We start from the raw sequence: 17,080 nt of genomic DNA on the forward strand, positions 1-17,080 counted from the left end.
TTTGGCAGAATTTTCTAGTGGGCACCCGTTGGTATCTGCCATTTCCGGGGGGGGGAAGGCGGCCTCTCTCTCCGGACACTGTGACTGTAAAAAAATACCGAAGAAAAATGCCACACGTGACCGGGATCGAACCGGCGTCAGTGCGCGTCGCAACCGTAAAGGGACCTTGTACTTAACACAAATACAATACTTAATAATGGTGTGGCCTTTTTTTCGTATAACGCCACTTTATATTTGTTGCTGATAGCTATAATGTTATGTGGTACCTATATCAAGACTTCTAGTACAGTTGCTATATTCTTTGGTACCTACTCTTATTTGCCATACTCGTACTTAATTATTGCATTATTCCTTTTACTAGTATAGTTATTACAATAACTAGTATAAGTATACGTATACTTATTAGTAAGCATTTGCATTTTGTATTTATCTATTTACAGCGCCGTTTTTCGTAGGCACTTGGCTATGGGGGCATTCAGCAATGGCGTAACTAGAGAACTTCTAAATCAAGTAAGTGGGTACTTGCAACTTCTAAAGTATATTATTGTATACAATTAATATTAATTCAACTTATCGGCTACCACGTATTATTAATAATAAAAATATAATATAAAATATCCTTGGCTGACAAATCGTCTCCGCTCAGAACCTATTAAGTTATATAGATATGTACTTATAAGTCTATGGCTCAGAATCGTTTTTCATATACCTACCTACAGCAATGATATTATAATATATCATTGAATTCAAATTCAACACCATCCATTACAGTGACTCACTGGCCACTAATGATCAGTGCTACAACTGTACAGCAGATCAACGCCCACTTACCCGCTTTTTTACTTTTGGACCTCCAAAATATCAAGTAGGTATCTAGTTATTATACAGTTATTATACATTTTAAACCAATAATAAATCATTGAAATTTTATAAAATATTGTAAGGATAATTACTTGTTGTGCTCAGGAGTCAATACCCAGAAATATTATAAATTCAATACTTTTTATAACATAGAATCTATTACAGATTTTGAAGCTGTACAAATATCATGAATTGGTTTTTTAAATATCCACATAAAAAATGTCCTTAGAAAAAAAAAATCAATACATTGTAGTAAAATAAAAATATATTACGAAAAAATAACAATGTTAATAACTAAACGCAAACATTTGGACAAAATTGTTTTTGATTTGTCAGTTATTTTTAAACTTAAAAATACAATAAAAATATTTGTTATCATTTTAAAATGTCTGTATGTTTAGCAAAAAACAATCAATGTTAAATCCTAAGAAGTAGTTCTTAGTTCATAGTTGTGTAGTAATAGATATTATAATATTTATAAATAAAAAGTAATTTCAATGGCAAAGACTTATTATTTTGAAAGTATTTTTTTTTTATACTTAGCCATTAAAATTAATAACTTATAATATTAAATACATAACACATATTAAATACATTGCATAATAGACATATTAAATTACATTATCAATTGGTACAACATTGTATCTTAGAATTATTTATCCTTTCATTGTTAGGAACTTCTTCTGGATCAATTTCAAGTTTTAAATGCACTGGTGGTTTTGAACTTTCTACTATTTCTATAAGGTTTCGACCAATATTTGTGAATAAGTCTTGAATACCTGAAAAACAATATAGGTTTTAGTTTTAATATTAATTAATTTTAAGATCCTCAGCATATTATTTTTTGCTTTCTGACCCATGCCCAACAGCAATTTAGTGTTTTGCAGAACCAAGTTACTTTGACAATTAATACAGTAGCCTGAATAATCTGGCCTTTGCTAATCCGGACAATCAATTATTTGTATTATGTATATTTACATACACATGAGTATTTATGTTAACATCAATGTTATCTATAAGTATAATATATTATTGATAACTGATATGTAGGTAAAATTCCTTATCCATCTAAATTTTGTTTTAGAGCCATTATAATTGTCATTCCATTTAATTCGGATAGAGTCCAGCAGTGGCGTCAACTTTTCAAAGGGGGTGATGCCACTCCGTGCAGTCTGTGGCGCAGAATTACATGCTAAGGCCTGATCTCTTGATCACATTTTATTTAAAATATCATAACTTTGTTATGAGTTATAATGGGTGATAAGTACTTAATTATGAAAATGTGTCATTTAAAATTTATGTTCAATCCGTCACTGAAGTCCAGTCCCATTAAGTCCGAATCAGCGAGACCCTACTGTAGAATTGGTATTATAGTAAATCGACCTATCAAACTTAAAGTTAAAAACATTATCAGTGTTGATTTATTGGCTTTTTTTTACATATTATAATTTTTTCCACATAATATATTATGATCATTTTTAAATTGTTAATTGTAATATTTTACAAACTCATAACTTGTGTAAAAATGTAAATATCATTAAAAAGTCAAAGTACAAACACAGATAATGTTATTTAAGTTTGATAGTAGGGAAATTCACTGTTATAATATTAAAGCTAACAACACGAGATTGATTCCGCTGAATGCAAAATATGTAGTGTAGCGTGGGTTAAAGAAAGAAACAAAATAATAGTGTGCTGTAATCCTCTTAAATAACAGTAATCAGTGTAATAGATATTTATAAAAATATGATTAAATTACATTTTGAACTAACTTTTCTGGAAGATTCCTGGAAGATTATGGCGTATTAAAAAGTACAGAAGAGAATAAGTAAACTTAGTTTGTATACATTATTATAATCTAGAATCTTGATTAAATCTCACCTGTGTTTGAGTATACACTAGTTTCCCAATAATGAGCATTCACTGAATTAGCGAATTCTTCAGCTTCTTCATACATTATTACTCGTGAATCTAATAGATCAGTTTTGTTACCAACTACATAATAAACCACAGGTGTGTCTGTATTTTTTCTTACTTCTGAAATTAAAATAAATAGAGAGTTAATAATATATTATATAATATTATATTTTTGTATACACATTAATAACAAAAGATAAGTTCATGTTTTACTAATTTTAGATAGTTTAATAAAATTGTAAAAATACCATTAATCCAATTTTTAACTTGATTAAATGAGTCTCTGTCTGATACATCAAAAATTATAGCGACTGCGTCTGAATTTCTGTAATACATTGGTACTAAGCTACGAAACCGCTCTTGTCCAGCTGTATCCCAAACCTTGAAAAACAAATACAACACACAATAGTAGAATTATTATTATTATTTTATTTAATTAGGTAATTAAATATAAAACAAAATTAGGTACTTTTAAAGTAATTTGATAGTCTCGTAATGTAACTTTAGCATACATAAATGAAGCACCAATTGTTGCTTCACATTCCTTTTTGAAATCTCCTTTTATGTATCTTGTGATTATACTTGATTTACCAACACCTGAAAAATGCAATTAGTGAATAAGTTTTAATGTACCATATTAAATATATATATTTTTTGTATATTTAAATATCATTTTTTGAACTTGAAATGATTAACATAGTTTTTAAAATTTAGAAATTGATCATTAATAAAAGGCAAATAAAACTTGCTTGATTACAATTTCCAATTTGAATTAACTACAAACTTTATGCATACACTCTTAAATCAATACATTTAATAGGATCTTAATTTTAACTTTTAAATACCAAATAAAAAAATACCAAACATAATATACATGCAATTGATAATTATTTTTATTTAATAAAATGAAATTTACAATTTGTGCTTCGACACAATAAGTAAATAAAATAATTTTTTAATATGAATTAAAATTTTTCTTTTTAGCTGATGGGTAGGAATACCGTAGGATGGTATTAGATGGTATTAATAGGATAATAGTATAAAATTTATATATTTTATACTTAATTTAGATGAAAATGTTTAAGTTATAATAATATACAGAATGGCAAAATGTTTCAAATCTATTGTATTTTTAAATTAAAACAAAATAACCAACACTGTTTGAATATCCAATTATTGTCAACATTTGCGTCAAATACTTAAAAATTGTGACTAACTATATATTCTTAATAATTGTGAATTTCTACAACAAAAATATAGGAAAAACTTTTTCAATTCAATTTTCAGTTTTTTTTGAATTAGAAACAAACATTTTATCAACATAATTAAATGAAAAAAGACTGTACCAGACATTTTTTTACATTTGACCCACTTATGTATTTAGTATACTAAGTATCAACTAGATATAATTTGATGACCAGAAACCACTCATTAAGTTGATGATTGTAGTTTTGAAACAATTTTCCAGCTCTAATGCTAAATTCAATTGAATTTATTTGTCAAATTACAAGTTATTCAGACAAGAAAAATTAAATAGTAATCAGTTTTTCCATGTCCGAATAAGCTTATTTGTCAAATATAGTTACGACTTACGGATAAGTTATCTGCTACTTTTTGTATCAAATAATTGATATTCAGCGGATAACTTACAGCTGTTTACATTATACATTTTTACTTATTCTAAACCAAAAAACTAACACATACTCAAAATAAAAAACCATATCATTATAAAACCAATACATTCATTGTTAATTTCAATAAGTACATCAACCTAACCTCCTAACCATTCAGAATATAATATTGTTGGTACCATAACCGATATTCTGTTTTTTTTTTAAACTATAACTATTCATTAGTTACTCAATCAATTATGTGTTCATAGTTCATTCATAGTTCATAATAGATATAAACAAATACAAATTAAAGTTTTGACTCAGTGGCTATGAAGGTCTAGACATCCCTATCTTTATAAATTTTGGTACTACAACCTAAAACCTACAACTATAATAATTTAATTTAGAATAGAAAAATACAGTCTAGAGGGTATAGGTAAAGATAATATTTTGTAACATAAAACAAACATTATATTAATGTGGGTAAGTTTTCGGTTTTGGATAAATTATAACAATATAGAGATACACCTAATCATATAATAATATAATATTATGGTAACTTGTGAGGAATCAGAAATCAAACATTGAAAACATTTAAACATGATACGTTCTATTTAATATAGTGAAGGAAATTTGCAGTTTATTTCTGAGTAAGAAAACATTTATAAGTGTCTTCAGTTCTTTCATTATTACCCTTCATTATACTCTGAATTTATAATTAACAATTGCAAATAATATTATGTGTAAAGGTTGCCACACACTGCAGTGGTAGCGGTAAAATTATTTCGTCTTGGCGGTGATTGTGACCGGCTTCATTTTGCTGTTACCGTGTCCAGCGGTAATTGCCACCGCTGCAGTGTGTGGGTACCTTTAGTGAATATGTGATATTACCTATAATAAAATAATAATGAATTATTCATGTTTGTTTAATTAGTATACATCAAGTATACAATATGCAATATGAAATTACCAAACTTGTACAAGTTTCTGTTTATTTTTATAAATTAACTTACCCTGAGATCCCATGAATACTAATTTAGCTGTTAATCTCTTCATAGCTGATAATAATCACTAATTTTGATTGCACTTGGCAAGTTTAATTAATAATAATTAGTATAACGTTTTCAATAAAAAAGTGGTTAAAAAACTACCTATAATATATTTATATATTGGTAGGTATATAAAATAAATAAAAAATCAAACGTTGAAATTTACTGATTAGGATTAAATATTTAAATGTATCAAGTGATAACTATTAATTATTAAACTCTTATGGCTTCAATCAATTCAAACAAAGAACTAGAAATTAAATCATTTTACTTTTAACTGAGTAGGTAGTATATAAGTAACCTCTATAGTCATTAGTCTTTACTCTTTAGCTACAAAACAAATTTGAAATTATATTATTTATTATTATTTTCTATTTATTATGCAATCAATAAAACTAAAGTAAGAGGAAAAAAATAAAAAATTATAATAATTTAAGACAAAGACCTATTACATAATACTGTATTCTTGAATACGTAAAATAACATGGATTACTCATTTCCCTAATACCTTTATAATATAATCAATATTCGTCACTATAATCATAGAACATGCTATAATATAATATTATACCTTTATACAACTTACATAATAATAATGTCTATACTCAACTGGTCCATTTGTACCATTTACCATTAGCTGCAATACCTATACCTAAAAGTATTAAGAAGGTAAACTGGACCTTATATTATTATCATGCTAATAATCAACCATGATTGGAGAATCTTCTATTCGGTATTCTGTGCGTAGTTGACCCACGGTTTAAGATAGAATTCTATATTAAACCGTGGTACCAACTACCAAAGTTCATATTATAACATTTTAATATTATTTACCTTGCATTGTGGTCCACTATTACTAATATTACCATAATCTTCTGTGGTTACCATCGTGGAACATCATTATCAGATTATAAGGTCTGTGATAATGACATAATTTTGCCGCCATTTCACCCACGACTTCTCCGCAAGCACAGAATAGATTAAATGCCGCAAGTATCTTTATTTTGGTCCTTATCATTTTTCGAACTACCACAGTCAGCCAACGATAATAAACATATTAGTCTAGTGAAATGACAATAAATGTATAATAAATATTAAAATAAAAAAATTAAAAATATTGCAAATTTATACACAGGCGTAAAATAACAGACATAGGTTTGTTACATTTAATACAGTATTTGGTGTAAAAGTGCAATCAAAAAGCCTTAAAATGGACTACTTGGATCCAGAAGAAGAATTTGAAATGATGCACGCTGATGAATTAGAAATGATGAATGAAATGGACTTTACAACCGATGGTAATTTGATTACAATTACATAATTGTATTGTTTTATTAGGTTTAATCAGTACAAATAAAAATAATTTATCATTTTATTAAATTATTACAGCATTAAGCTTTAAATTTAATTGTAGATTTAACATAGTTTATGAACACGTCATTTGTTCTATATTAATTTGTCATATTATATATTTATATGTCAAAATAAAATTCTATGGTACAAGATACTAGATAGCAAAATATAGTATTTTTGCAAGTTATAACCTTATCTGTATGTAACCCTTTCGGGTTACTAAAGCCAATCTAACAATATGAATGGACATTTGGTAAAGTATAAAGAAAAAAGTTGAAATTTTTCATCAATAGGTAGTAGCAAAACCGGAAATCTAGCTTTTGTAAACACATTGCAGAATAAAGAATTCAGACATAATTGCTAGCCAATGATAAAATGGTTACCTTGTATCTTTGTATACACTATATAGTATATATATTTGTATGGCAACAATAATACAGTAACATTTAAAAATAAATTTATAAGTAAAATTAATATATTATAGTATTGTATGTAGTCACGCGCGGATCCAAAGGGGGGTGCTATAGCACCCCTCTTGGTATGTTGCTCCCTTGAAAACAAATACTACGCAACATGTATATTGTATTTTTCAGTAGGCTGTGGACCTTTCTAAACAAAATTGGTAACAATAAAAAAATTCATAAGTAATTTTTCCCTAACGCTGAAACACTAGACCTTAACTTTGCACCCCCCATAAAAAATCCTAGATTCGCCACTGTATGTAGTCAAATCTAAATTTCTAAGTCCAAGACCCTAATCCATTTAGGTGCTTCCTTCGTAATTTCAAATTCCACTAAGGCTCAACTCAAACCTTCTATTTGGCCATTCGTCTGTAATATGTCTCATAGTCTGACTATCATTGCCACAATCATATTCTGGGCTGTTCTTTAGTTTCCACTTGTACATCAGTACATCATGTATTCACATCTACCGAGTCCAATTATTAATTGATTAAGAATTGCCAATTTTTGACCATTTTATTTTTTGTGTGGGATCCTTCATCAAATTTTTATGTACTGTATTGCCCAGCCACTCTTCCTGCCAGTTTTTTGCACTGCATAACTGCAAATGAGTTAGTTCTCTGGTCTTGATCCATGGCGGTTTCCTTAACTTTAGTCTTATATCTGGTGTATTTTCCAACATTTTGTAGAGGATTGAGTTCTTGTCGGTCTTAATAAATATTCTCACCAATGCTTTATTCCTTCTGATTTCTGGTGGTGCGATATTTTAAAGTATCAGAAAACATGGTATCGAGGTTGATTGTACCACTTCGCTTATTAACTGCATGGCATTGTTTAAATGTCTCAACCTTTCCTAGTTTCCTGAGTGCTCGGTGGATATGCATGTACTTAGAAATAATAATTTATAACTGTATATAGTAATAATAATAATTTGATTTTATATTCATAGTTTATTATTATTTATAGCTGTTAAAATATGCTCACCGAAAGATACAAGAAGAAGTTTAAAGTTTTCTTCTAATGAAAAAATTGAATCTGAAAGGAATTTTAATTTGTCAAGTGAATTAAATGGTGTGTTTCCTTTATCTCAAACATCAGTGGTTTCTTTTAATCTGGATGATAATAATGAAAATGAAGTATATTATATCTAAAGTCCTTTACCACTCTGATCAAATTTATATTTATTGTATATTTATTAATTTTTAGGCACAACCAAGTACGTCTGTGGCTATTATCAACAATAAAAGATATTTAGATGTTGAAGATCTATTTGGAAACACAGATGATATTAATTTTGAAGATGAAGAATGTAAGTTTACAAATATTTATTATCATTATATATTATGATAGGTAATAATAATAATAATAATGTATGATTTAAAATGTATTTCTTATTGATATGGACTAAATTTTAATGCAAAACATAACAAAAAATAAATGCATTTAATATTGTCAACAATGGTTTTAAAAACTGATTGTTAACACATTTTCAATTTTATTTTTAGTGGAACCTGTATTAAAGCGTCAAAAAGTAGACCCATTATCTGACAAAGATATTAAACAGCAAGATCTAATAAAAAAAATTATTGATGAAAGAAAAAAATTCAAATCTGGAAAAAGATCCAATTTTTTATCATCTATCTCTTACAATAGTTTAAAGTAATTTTTTACTTATTTTATAAAAACCAAAAGGCTTATATTTAAAGGATGTATTGTATGCACTATTTTACATAAATAATATGTACCAAAAATATTTTTAAAAAAAATGTATCTTATCTATATAATCTAATTAAGTGTATGCTTTGCCATTTTCACGAGTATTCACTGGAACTATCGAACCAACTAACTTGAAATTTAACGTTGATGTTCATTGAGTCTCAGAAGCATATATAGCATGCTGTCACATTATTTCCTAGACCACCAGGAGTTTGGAAAGAACTTTCAAGACAATTTTTGAACTTTTTATTTCTTGTTGGGGTTGAAAAGATTATAATGTTTGTTCCAATGGGGATATGTAGTATGCTTTTCTGAAGCTCTTGAAAGCAGCTTTTCGATCGTTTATTAAGTTTTGTGTTTCATCTATTATTTTTTGGATTTTTTAATATTTTTGGATCTCCACTTCACAAATATGCTACATACATCTGGCTATAAAAATAGCATTTTTTTATGTACATTTATTGTATTATATGTTTCTAGTCATACTCAGCCATATGAAAGTGTATCGAGAAGAGTTCCATCATGGTCTTTTTTTCCTGCATGTGACGGTGAAAATCAAAGAGTATACATTCGTTTTCGATCTGCAGATGCTGTACACGAAGAAGTATTTTAAACATATTTATCACAATTTAGAACAATACTGTGTATGAACTTAATTTTAAATCCTTATAACTATTTACTATGATTCAGATATCAAGTTTATCATGGCATACAAAATCAGTACAGTTGCTTTCAGACCCTGTTGATGAAATGATTGCACGTGCTTATGAAAAGGTTTCATTGTTTATTTATTACTTACATTTTATGAAAGTGATTCAAAGAGTAACGCCTGTTTATTTTCTAAAGTCGAGTTATTTTTTTCTACAAAATGTATAGAATTTGTTATAAAGATATACAACTATTTTTCATTCTAGTCGCCAAATCATTTGACATATATTAGATACCTAGGGATCAGCTTTTATACCAATTCAAAATATTTTCTTTGTCCTCTTCATAAATTGTAAGACAATTAACATTGGCCATCAATGCAGCACAATACTGCAAAATCCTTAACAAATGTAGACAAGCGATAAAAATAATAGATAAGGAATGTCAAAAACTGGTGTTGGTCTTTTTCACTACTGTGCTTATTCTGACACTGCTCAGCTGACAACTAACCTTCTCAATTTATTTGGGTAGAACATTCAGAACTATCAACTTAATAGTCCTGACTTTGCAGCATTTGATTTCAAAGAGGCAAGACAAAAGCTGATACTAGGTATTGAGAATGTATGTATTGAGTAAAATTGTATTTGCGTTGAAAATTGTTGTATATATTTATAACAAATTCTATAATATATGAAAAAAAAAAAAAATTAAAAAGCGGGTAAGTGGATGTTGCTCTGCTGTATAGTTGGTTACAAGTGGGTCACTGCATAATTGATGGTATTAAATTTAAATTCAATGATATAATATCATTGTATATGAAAAATGATTCTGAGCGGAGATGGTATGTCAGTCTGGATATTTTATATTGTTATTATTTATTATAGCCTGTAAGTTGAATTAATATTATAAATTACAGCAAAATAACTAAAATCGTTATTTTTATTCGTTTCTATGCTGATTGCTGATAAACAAAGAGTTGGAAATTTTAAAATTCTGTTATTAGCAGTTTTTCGTAATTTGTTAGTGGTTTTTTCTGTGGCATTAAATAACTATTGAGAAAATTAAAAAATTACCTCTCTAAAGTACCATCTTGATCCAATTTGCTAAAAGATAAGATACTATATGTTTAAATCAATACATCCCCTTTAAACTTGGCCTTAATGATTCTCCATTCTGTACTCTTCACCTGAATGAATGCATTTGTGACTTACCCCATATTCTTCTTGACTGCCCTGCCCTACAACTCAAACGCATTATTTTAGTTAATGAACTTAAGACTCTTGATATCCCCTTAAATATCCACTCCATACTTAATACAAAATCTACTATTGCCATTAAATTAATAATTACCTTTATACTGGATGCTGGCTTTATTATTTAATATGTATTATAATGTTTAATGTATAATGTTGTTTTATGTATTATCTCTGTAATAGTCGAGCTGTCATAGTTGTATACTAATAGCTAATAAATAAAAAAAAAAAAAAAAAATCAATACATTTCTTCTGGTAGACATTTTGTATACAAGATAAAAAACAAAAAATAAATAAACACCATTGTAAAACCATTAACTTCCTTGCTCCGCTCAGAATCTAAAACTCAAATTCTTAAAAATGATTGGGCTATACTTTTGAAATTTTACTTGTATCATAGATTTTTTGTAAACGACATTTTTTGTATAGATTGAGAATAATGAAGCTATACGATCAAGAGTGAATCAAAATGGTGTTAGTGTTTTGGATAAAAGTATCGATAACACAGCAGAATTATGGGTTCAGAAGTATAAGCCAAACAGATATTTGGATTTGTTAAGTGATGAAAGTACTAATAGAATGCTATTGCAATGGTTAAAAATATGGGATAAAGTAGTATTCAATAAAGAAGTCAACAAAAAAAGAAAAGTTATTGATGTTTATGACAAATCAGCAGGTATGTTTTTAATAGCTTTTATAATATTTGTATAATATAGAGGGTCTTCCAAATGTCTTCTTAAAAAATGGTGGGGATTATGTTGGTTCTTATTTGATCCAGTGGCACATAACTCCATATAAAAGTGTTGAAGTGTCAACAAATATTTAGGATGGGTGGTGGTGGTACCTGCAAGCTAATATTTATGGCTTATTTTCAATTAATTAAGGTATTAATGTTGTTGGTATGGTAATTAAGTGTGATGTAATCAGGTAATTCTAATATAATAGGTACATGTAAGAGTGTACACTCTTAAACTACATAATTACTTATTCATTATTATCTATATTGTATGTACACAAAAACAACCACACTAAATAGTTAGTACCTACTTATTGACTATTACTCAATAAGAGTTACACAAGTCTTACTAATATTTTATTAAGGAATATTTTTTTATATTCTATAATCTATATCATTTAATTATCACATTTTTAGGTTTATTTTGGAGCAATTTTTTTCTAATATAAAAGTTTGACAATGTAATACAAGGTATCTAGGTTCCTCATAAGTTTTTAATTATTATTATTTATTTATTTATATAAAATCAACGGACCAAAGCATGTTGACAAAGAAAGAAAAACATAACATGAATTGGCACAATATGAAAACTAATAGACAAGTGATAATAATAAAAGTAAAAATAACAAGAAATACAAAGACAACATTTTAGTCTATAAAACAAAACTATAAAATAAATAATTAGGCACTATGTTTTAAAAATAACAAAGTTTTAGCTTTAAATACTTGACGAGACAAAACAAAAAATTCTAAAATTGTCGTTCAATCTAATGGCGTTAAAAATGGCTCTTGAAAAAAATGAATTTTTTCCACTATTTGTATTAAAATGAGGTATATGGAACAAATCAGAATTTTGTGTATACCTCTACTAGGGATTCTAAATCCAATTAAATTTAAAATAGCTGGGCAGTTTATATTATTATTTCAAATATCATAGACAAACATTATATCTATTAAATCATGCCTGATGTTAAGACAGTCCAAAAGGTAACCAAAAGGAAAGATTCTCTGAAGATAGTACAATGAGTAATAAAGTCAACTCTTTTCAGAAATTTTTACTGAATATTATTAAGCTCATTTGATTAAGTTGAATAATTATTAGACCAAATTCTAGGTTTGATCTAACTAAAGGAGTATATCAATTTTTTTAATTTATAGGATTTCTAAAGTCCTTAGTATTTCTAGTAATAAAACCCAACATTTTATACGCCTTATATATGATTATACAATAACTTAAAAATATAAAAAAACATACAGGTTTTAATATTGTTCATAAGCGTTTAAAAATTACATTTGGATGAAATTATATATTTATATAAAAATAGCAATTTAAATTTATTTATTTGTAGTTCAAAATATATTATTCTTGGAAACTTTTACCATAATATTATTTATTTTTGCAATTTTTGTAATTTTTTAAAATATTTAAATTATTTATACCAACAATTAATTTAGGCTGTTCTATAGTACATCAGTATTGATTTTATAGTTGGTAATAACAATAATAATTTATTATAATATCCTTTGTATTTGACAAACAAATTTATGGCAAAACCAAACAATCCAATAAGTTTTAGTTTGTTCATAATGTATCTACTAAATTTAAGTACACTTAATAAACATTTTAAGACAATGTGTGATGTCCCTCAGTCTATAAAAATAATTTGGTAATGCCAATGGGTTTCCGTTTTGAATTTATAATTTTGCCACAACTTGGGATGAACCTCGGTGTCACTATTGTGATCCCCACCATACATGCTACACATTATTTTGAAGACCCTGTATAAAGTATATACATTATACATATATATTATATATACATAGGATAAGGTTAACATTTAGTTAACATGTATGTACATTAAAAATTGCATAATATCAACATTATATTATTATAGCTAAAATTTGTATTATAGAAAATAGAAATATTAGAAGAAAAAAGTTGTCTAGTATTTACTTATTTCAATATCATTGGAGTATTTAATACAATTTACCATAAGAAAAAATATATTTATAATTTACTAAAAACTTCAATTACTGTTTTGAAATTATGTGTTTTATTAGTTTTAAATTTAATAAAATTTCATACAGGAAATAAGTTTACAAAAAAGAATCAAACCTTAGATGAAGGGTTGGATGAAAATAATTGTCCTAAGTATAAATTAGCATTGTTATGTGGGCCACCTGGTCTTGGGAAAACTACTTTAGCTCATTTGGTAGCCCGACAAGCAGGTATACTATTTTTATAATAGTCATATAAATATTTATATTTACATAATTTGTATTATTAGGGTACAATGTTGTTGAAATGAATGCTAGTGATGATCGTAATCTTACTTGTTTTAAAAGACAGCTTGAAGCAACTACACAAATGTGTTCTGTGATGAGTAATGATTCAAGACCTAATTGTTTAGTGTTGGATGAAATTGATGGAGCACCTGTAGTAAGTACTAAATATATAGTTAATATACATCATGGCCCAGGGGTCGCCAAATGGCTGCCCGTGGACAAACTTAATTTGGCCTGCAGACAAAATTATTTTTTTTTAAATTAAAATTTTTTTTTTAATGATTTAAATTAAATTTTCAATAGTTTTAAAAAGCGCTGGAAAAAAACAAAAAAAAATTAAGGAAAATTGTAAATTTTCTTACAAAATTGTATTTCAACAGATTAGACAGAAATTTGCAAATTAATTTGAGATAGAAATTCATAGAAATTTATCTTTTTACATCTAAGATTTGAAAATTTAATATAAGAATCCTCATGATTTTGTCTATTTATATAAAAAAAAAAAAGGTGGATAAGTGAATATCGCTCTGCTGTACAGTAGGTTACAAGTGGGTCACTGTAATGGATGGTGTTAAATTTGAATTCAATGATATAATATCATTGTATAAGAAAAATGATTCTGAGCGAAAACGGTCAGTCAGCCTATGATATTACCAAGTATATTTGATGATATTATTGTGAATAAAGTAATTTATATATAACATATTTACGTGGAGCCTTGTTTTAAATTTTCAATCCTTAGCCATAAAAGTTAAACATTTTATACATTTTTAACTACAAAATAATTAATAAATTATAAATTTGATAAATGTTGTCAAAATTTGAACTTTAAATGTTTATAAAAAAAAATTGTGCCTATGTATTTTTAATATTTTTCAACTGCTATTAGAACGATATATCAGGGGCCGTATATTAAATTTTCACGTTTTTTACCCAACAAAAATTTTTTTATTGATATTTATAGAAAAAAAAACTAAAAAAATTGAAAACTGAAAATGCCCGTAAACCGCTCAAAAAGAGTCAAAATAATATCAAAATTTTATGGTGTATAGAAAATGCTAATATAAACATTCAGTGAAATTTTCAAGTCTGCCGGAAAGTCAATTTAAATTTTTATAAGTTTTATTATGTTTGAAATTCAATTTTTTACATTACTGGATATTTATTTGATTTCTCGAGGGGCGATCTTCTTATTCTTATTTTGTTGTAATTCAAAAGTTAATAACTGTAGATACTTGAAATTTACACTTTATGTTATTTTATTAATTCTTAAGGTACTTGATAAAATTTTCAAAATATTTTGACTTGTTTTATGTTGTTTACAAACATTTTAAAATTTTTTTTTTTGTATAAATGTCAATGAAATTTTATTTGTTGGGTCAAATAACTTGAAAATTGAATACAAGGTTCCTCAGACGTTTTTCACTATCTGTTTAAAAATATTAAAAATAGGTATATAGGCAAGATTTTTTATAAGCAAGTTCAAATTTTGGTATTATAAAATGTTCAATTTTTATAACTAAGAATTGAAAACTTAAAACAAAATTATACGTAAGTAGTTCATTCTGTAACCAAAAAATCTAAAATATATATAAACACAGTTTTCTTTTATAGTTAGTTTAAGTACAAATATGGACCAAATTACATATTAAAACTAAGAATAACAATTTTAGTTATTTTTATGTAATTTTAAAATATTATTCGTGGGTAATTGAAACTTTTATAGTAGGTATAATATAATTTATATTTATGAACACAATGACATTTTAAAATGCATGGTTTTGACAAATATGAATTTAACCTACTGTAATGTCTGGTAGTAGAATAAATTACTTTATTCACAATAATATTATTAAAATCCGAACCTACATAGTAATATTATAGGCTGACAGATCGTCTTCGCTCAGAACCTTTTTTCTTATACAATGATTTTATATCATTGAATTGAAATTTAACACATCCATTACAGTGACTCTAGACACTTAATGTACAGAAAGTGTTACCCACTTGCCCGCTTTTTTGATTTCTACTTTATTTTCATTGGACAAACATGAACTTTAAATGTTGATGATCTCCAACAACATCCTAAATTTGTGGTCCTAAATAAATATTAAATTGTGATCTCTGATTTACTTAAATAGCCAATAATAATATTATTATATTTAGTTCTATGTTTTGTATTGTTTAAAATATGTTATTTATTATATGAATGAAAATGATGTAAAGAAAATTTATACCAAGATTAAATAAATAGCATTTTTTTTTACATATTCACATTATTGTGTAATTAAGAAATTTAACCAATATGCTCTTGATTTTTTTTGGTTGGTATTATGGTAATTACAATATGTATTATGACTACTTTGGTATTCATAAAAAATTGCCATTTTGTAATGAAGGAGCATGATTTTATAATTGTATGTATATAAAAGATAAAGAAAACAATGGTTAACATTTAACAATCATATCCACAAAGTTCTTTAAAATTTAAAATTGGTAGTTTAATTAAAAAATATTGGTTTAGTTTTGTATGCATTGTTAATTATTATTATTTATTAAATATAAAATGTATTGATTTTACATTTTTGTTAATACCTAACAATAAAATATCTGTTAAAACTTTTTTTCAGGCCTCTATAGATTTTCTAATAAAATTTGCTACTGAAAAACGTGCGACTCGTAAAAAAAAAACCGATAAAAAAGAAGAAAAAAGTTCTATATTAAAAAGACCAATAATTTGTATATGTAATGATGTTTATGTACCTGCTTTGAGAAATTTAAGACAAAATGCATTTGTATTAAATTTCCCCCCTACATCTTCTGTTAGGTAAGTTTTATTATAATAACCATGTTCTTATTATAACATAAAATAATAATAATATTTTTGATTAGATTGGTTGAAAGATTAATGGAAATATCAAGTTATGAAAACATTAAAACAGATATGGGTGCAATGACTGCACTTGGCACCAAGACAAATAATGATATAAGATCATGTTTGTCAACGTTATCGTGTTTTAGAAATCAATCAGTACACTTATCACATGTTAAAAATGCAAATATTGGGGCAAAAGATATGCAAAAAGGACTTTTTACTGTATGGCAAGAAATATTTCAAATAAAAAAAAGGTAATATTAATAAATTCAAATAAATTTCATTTTTATAGTTAATAATTGTATGAATGTT

General features: G+C 26.5%; 2 protein-coding genes across 4 annotated transcripts in view; one reads left to right on the forward strand and one right to left on the reverse strand.

Moving 5' to 3' along the window:
• Positions 1-1,108: 1,108 nt before the first annotated feature.
• On the reverse strand, positions 1,109-6,403 carry LOC132946358 (uncharacterized). 2 transcript variants are annotated; one of them, XM_061016334.1, is made up of 5 exons: positions 6,275-6,403; positions 3,248-3,375; positions 3,027-3,159; positions 2,743-2,898; positions 1,109-1,640 (listed from the first exon to the last, which is right to left on the reverse strand). In XM_061016334.1, exons 1-5 carry the CDS (start codon positions 6,279-6,281, stop codon positions 1,486-1,488), a joined length of 579 nt encoding a protein of 192 aa, XP_060872317.1. In that variant the 5' UTR covers positions 6,282-6,403; the 3' UTR covers positions 1,109-1,485. The 2 variants fall into 2 exon arrangements, with proteins under 2 accessions (XP_060872317.1, XP_060872316.1); XM_061016333.1 differs by lacking the exon at positions 6,275-6,403 and adding an exon at positions 5,405-5,959.
• An 87-nt stretch (positions 6,404-6,490) lies between these two features.
• Positions 6,491-17,080, forward strand: part of LOC132946357 (chromosome transmission fidelity protein 18 homolog) — a 30,152-nt gene continuing 19,562 nt past the window's right edge. For both annotated transcript variants that reach the window (XM_061016332.1, XM_061016331.1), the window contains exons 1-11: positions 6,491-6,738; positions 8,221-8,390; positions 8,461-8,563; positions 8,760-8,913; positions 9,451-9,574; positions 9,661-9,744; positions 11,301-11,547; positions 13,696-13,836; positions 13,896-14,047; positions 16,524-16,720; positions 16,786-17,022. In XM_061016332.1, coding sequence (XP_060872315.1) covers positions 6,651-6,738; positions 8,221-8,390; positions 8,461-8,563; positions 8,760-8,913; positions 9,451-9,574; positions 9,661-9,744; positions 11,301-11,547; positions 13,696-13,836; positions 13,896-14,047; positions 16,524-16,720; positions 16,786-17,022 — 1,697 coding nt within the window. In that variant the 5' untranslated portion in view covers positions 6,491-6,650. The remainder of the gene's footprint in view (positions 6,739-8,220; positions 8,391-8,460; positions 8,564-8,759; positions 8,914-9,450; positions 9,575-9,660; positions 9,745-11,300; positions 11,548-13,695; positions 13,837-13,895; positions 14,048-16,523; positions 16,721-16,785; positions 17,023-17,080) is intronic.

This window comes from Metopolophium dirhodum, chromosome 6 (genome assembly GCF_019925205.1).
Source record: "Metopolophium dirhodum isolate CAU chromosome 6, ASM1992520v1, whole genome shotgun sequence".
In the NCBI taxonomy this organism is placed as follows: Eukaryota; Metazoa; Arthropoda; class Insecta; order Hemiptera; family Aphididae; genus Metopolophium; species Metopolophium dirhodum.

Coding starts and splice junctions, on each gene's coding strand:
- LOC132946358 (XM_061016333.1), bottom strand. CDS start 5,447: ATGAAGAGATTAACAGCTAAATTAGTATTCATGGGATCTCAGG. Junction 3,160..3,247: donor ACTATCAAATTACTTTAAAA/GTACCTAATTTT, acceptor TTGTTTTTCAAG/GTTTGGGATACAGCTGGACA. Junction 2,899..3,026: donor AGTTAAAAATTGGATTAATG/GTATTTTTACAA, acceptor TTTTAATTTCAG/AAGTAAGAAAAAATACAGAC.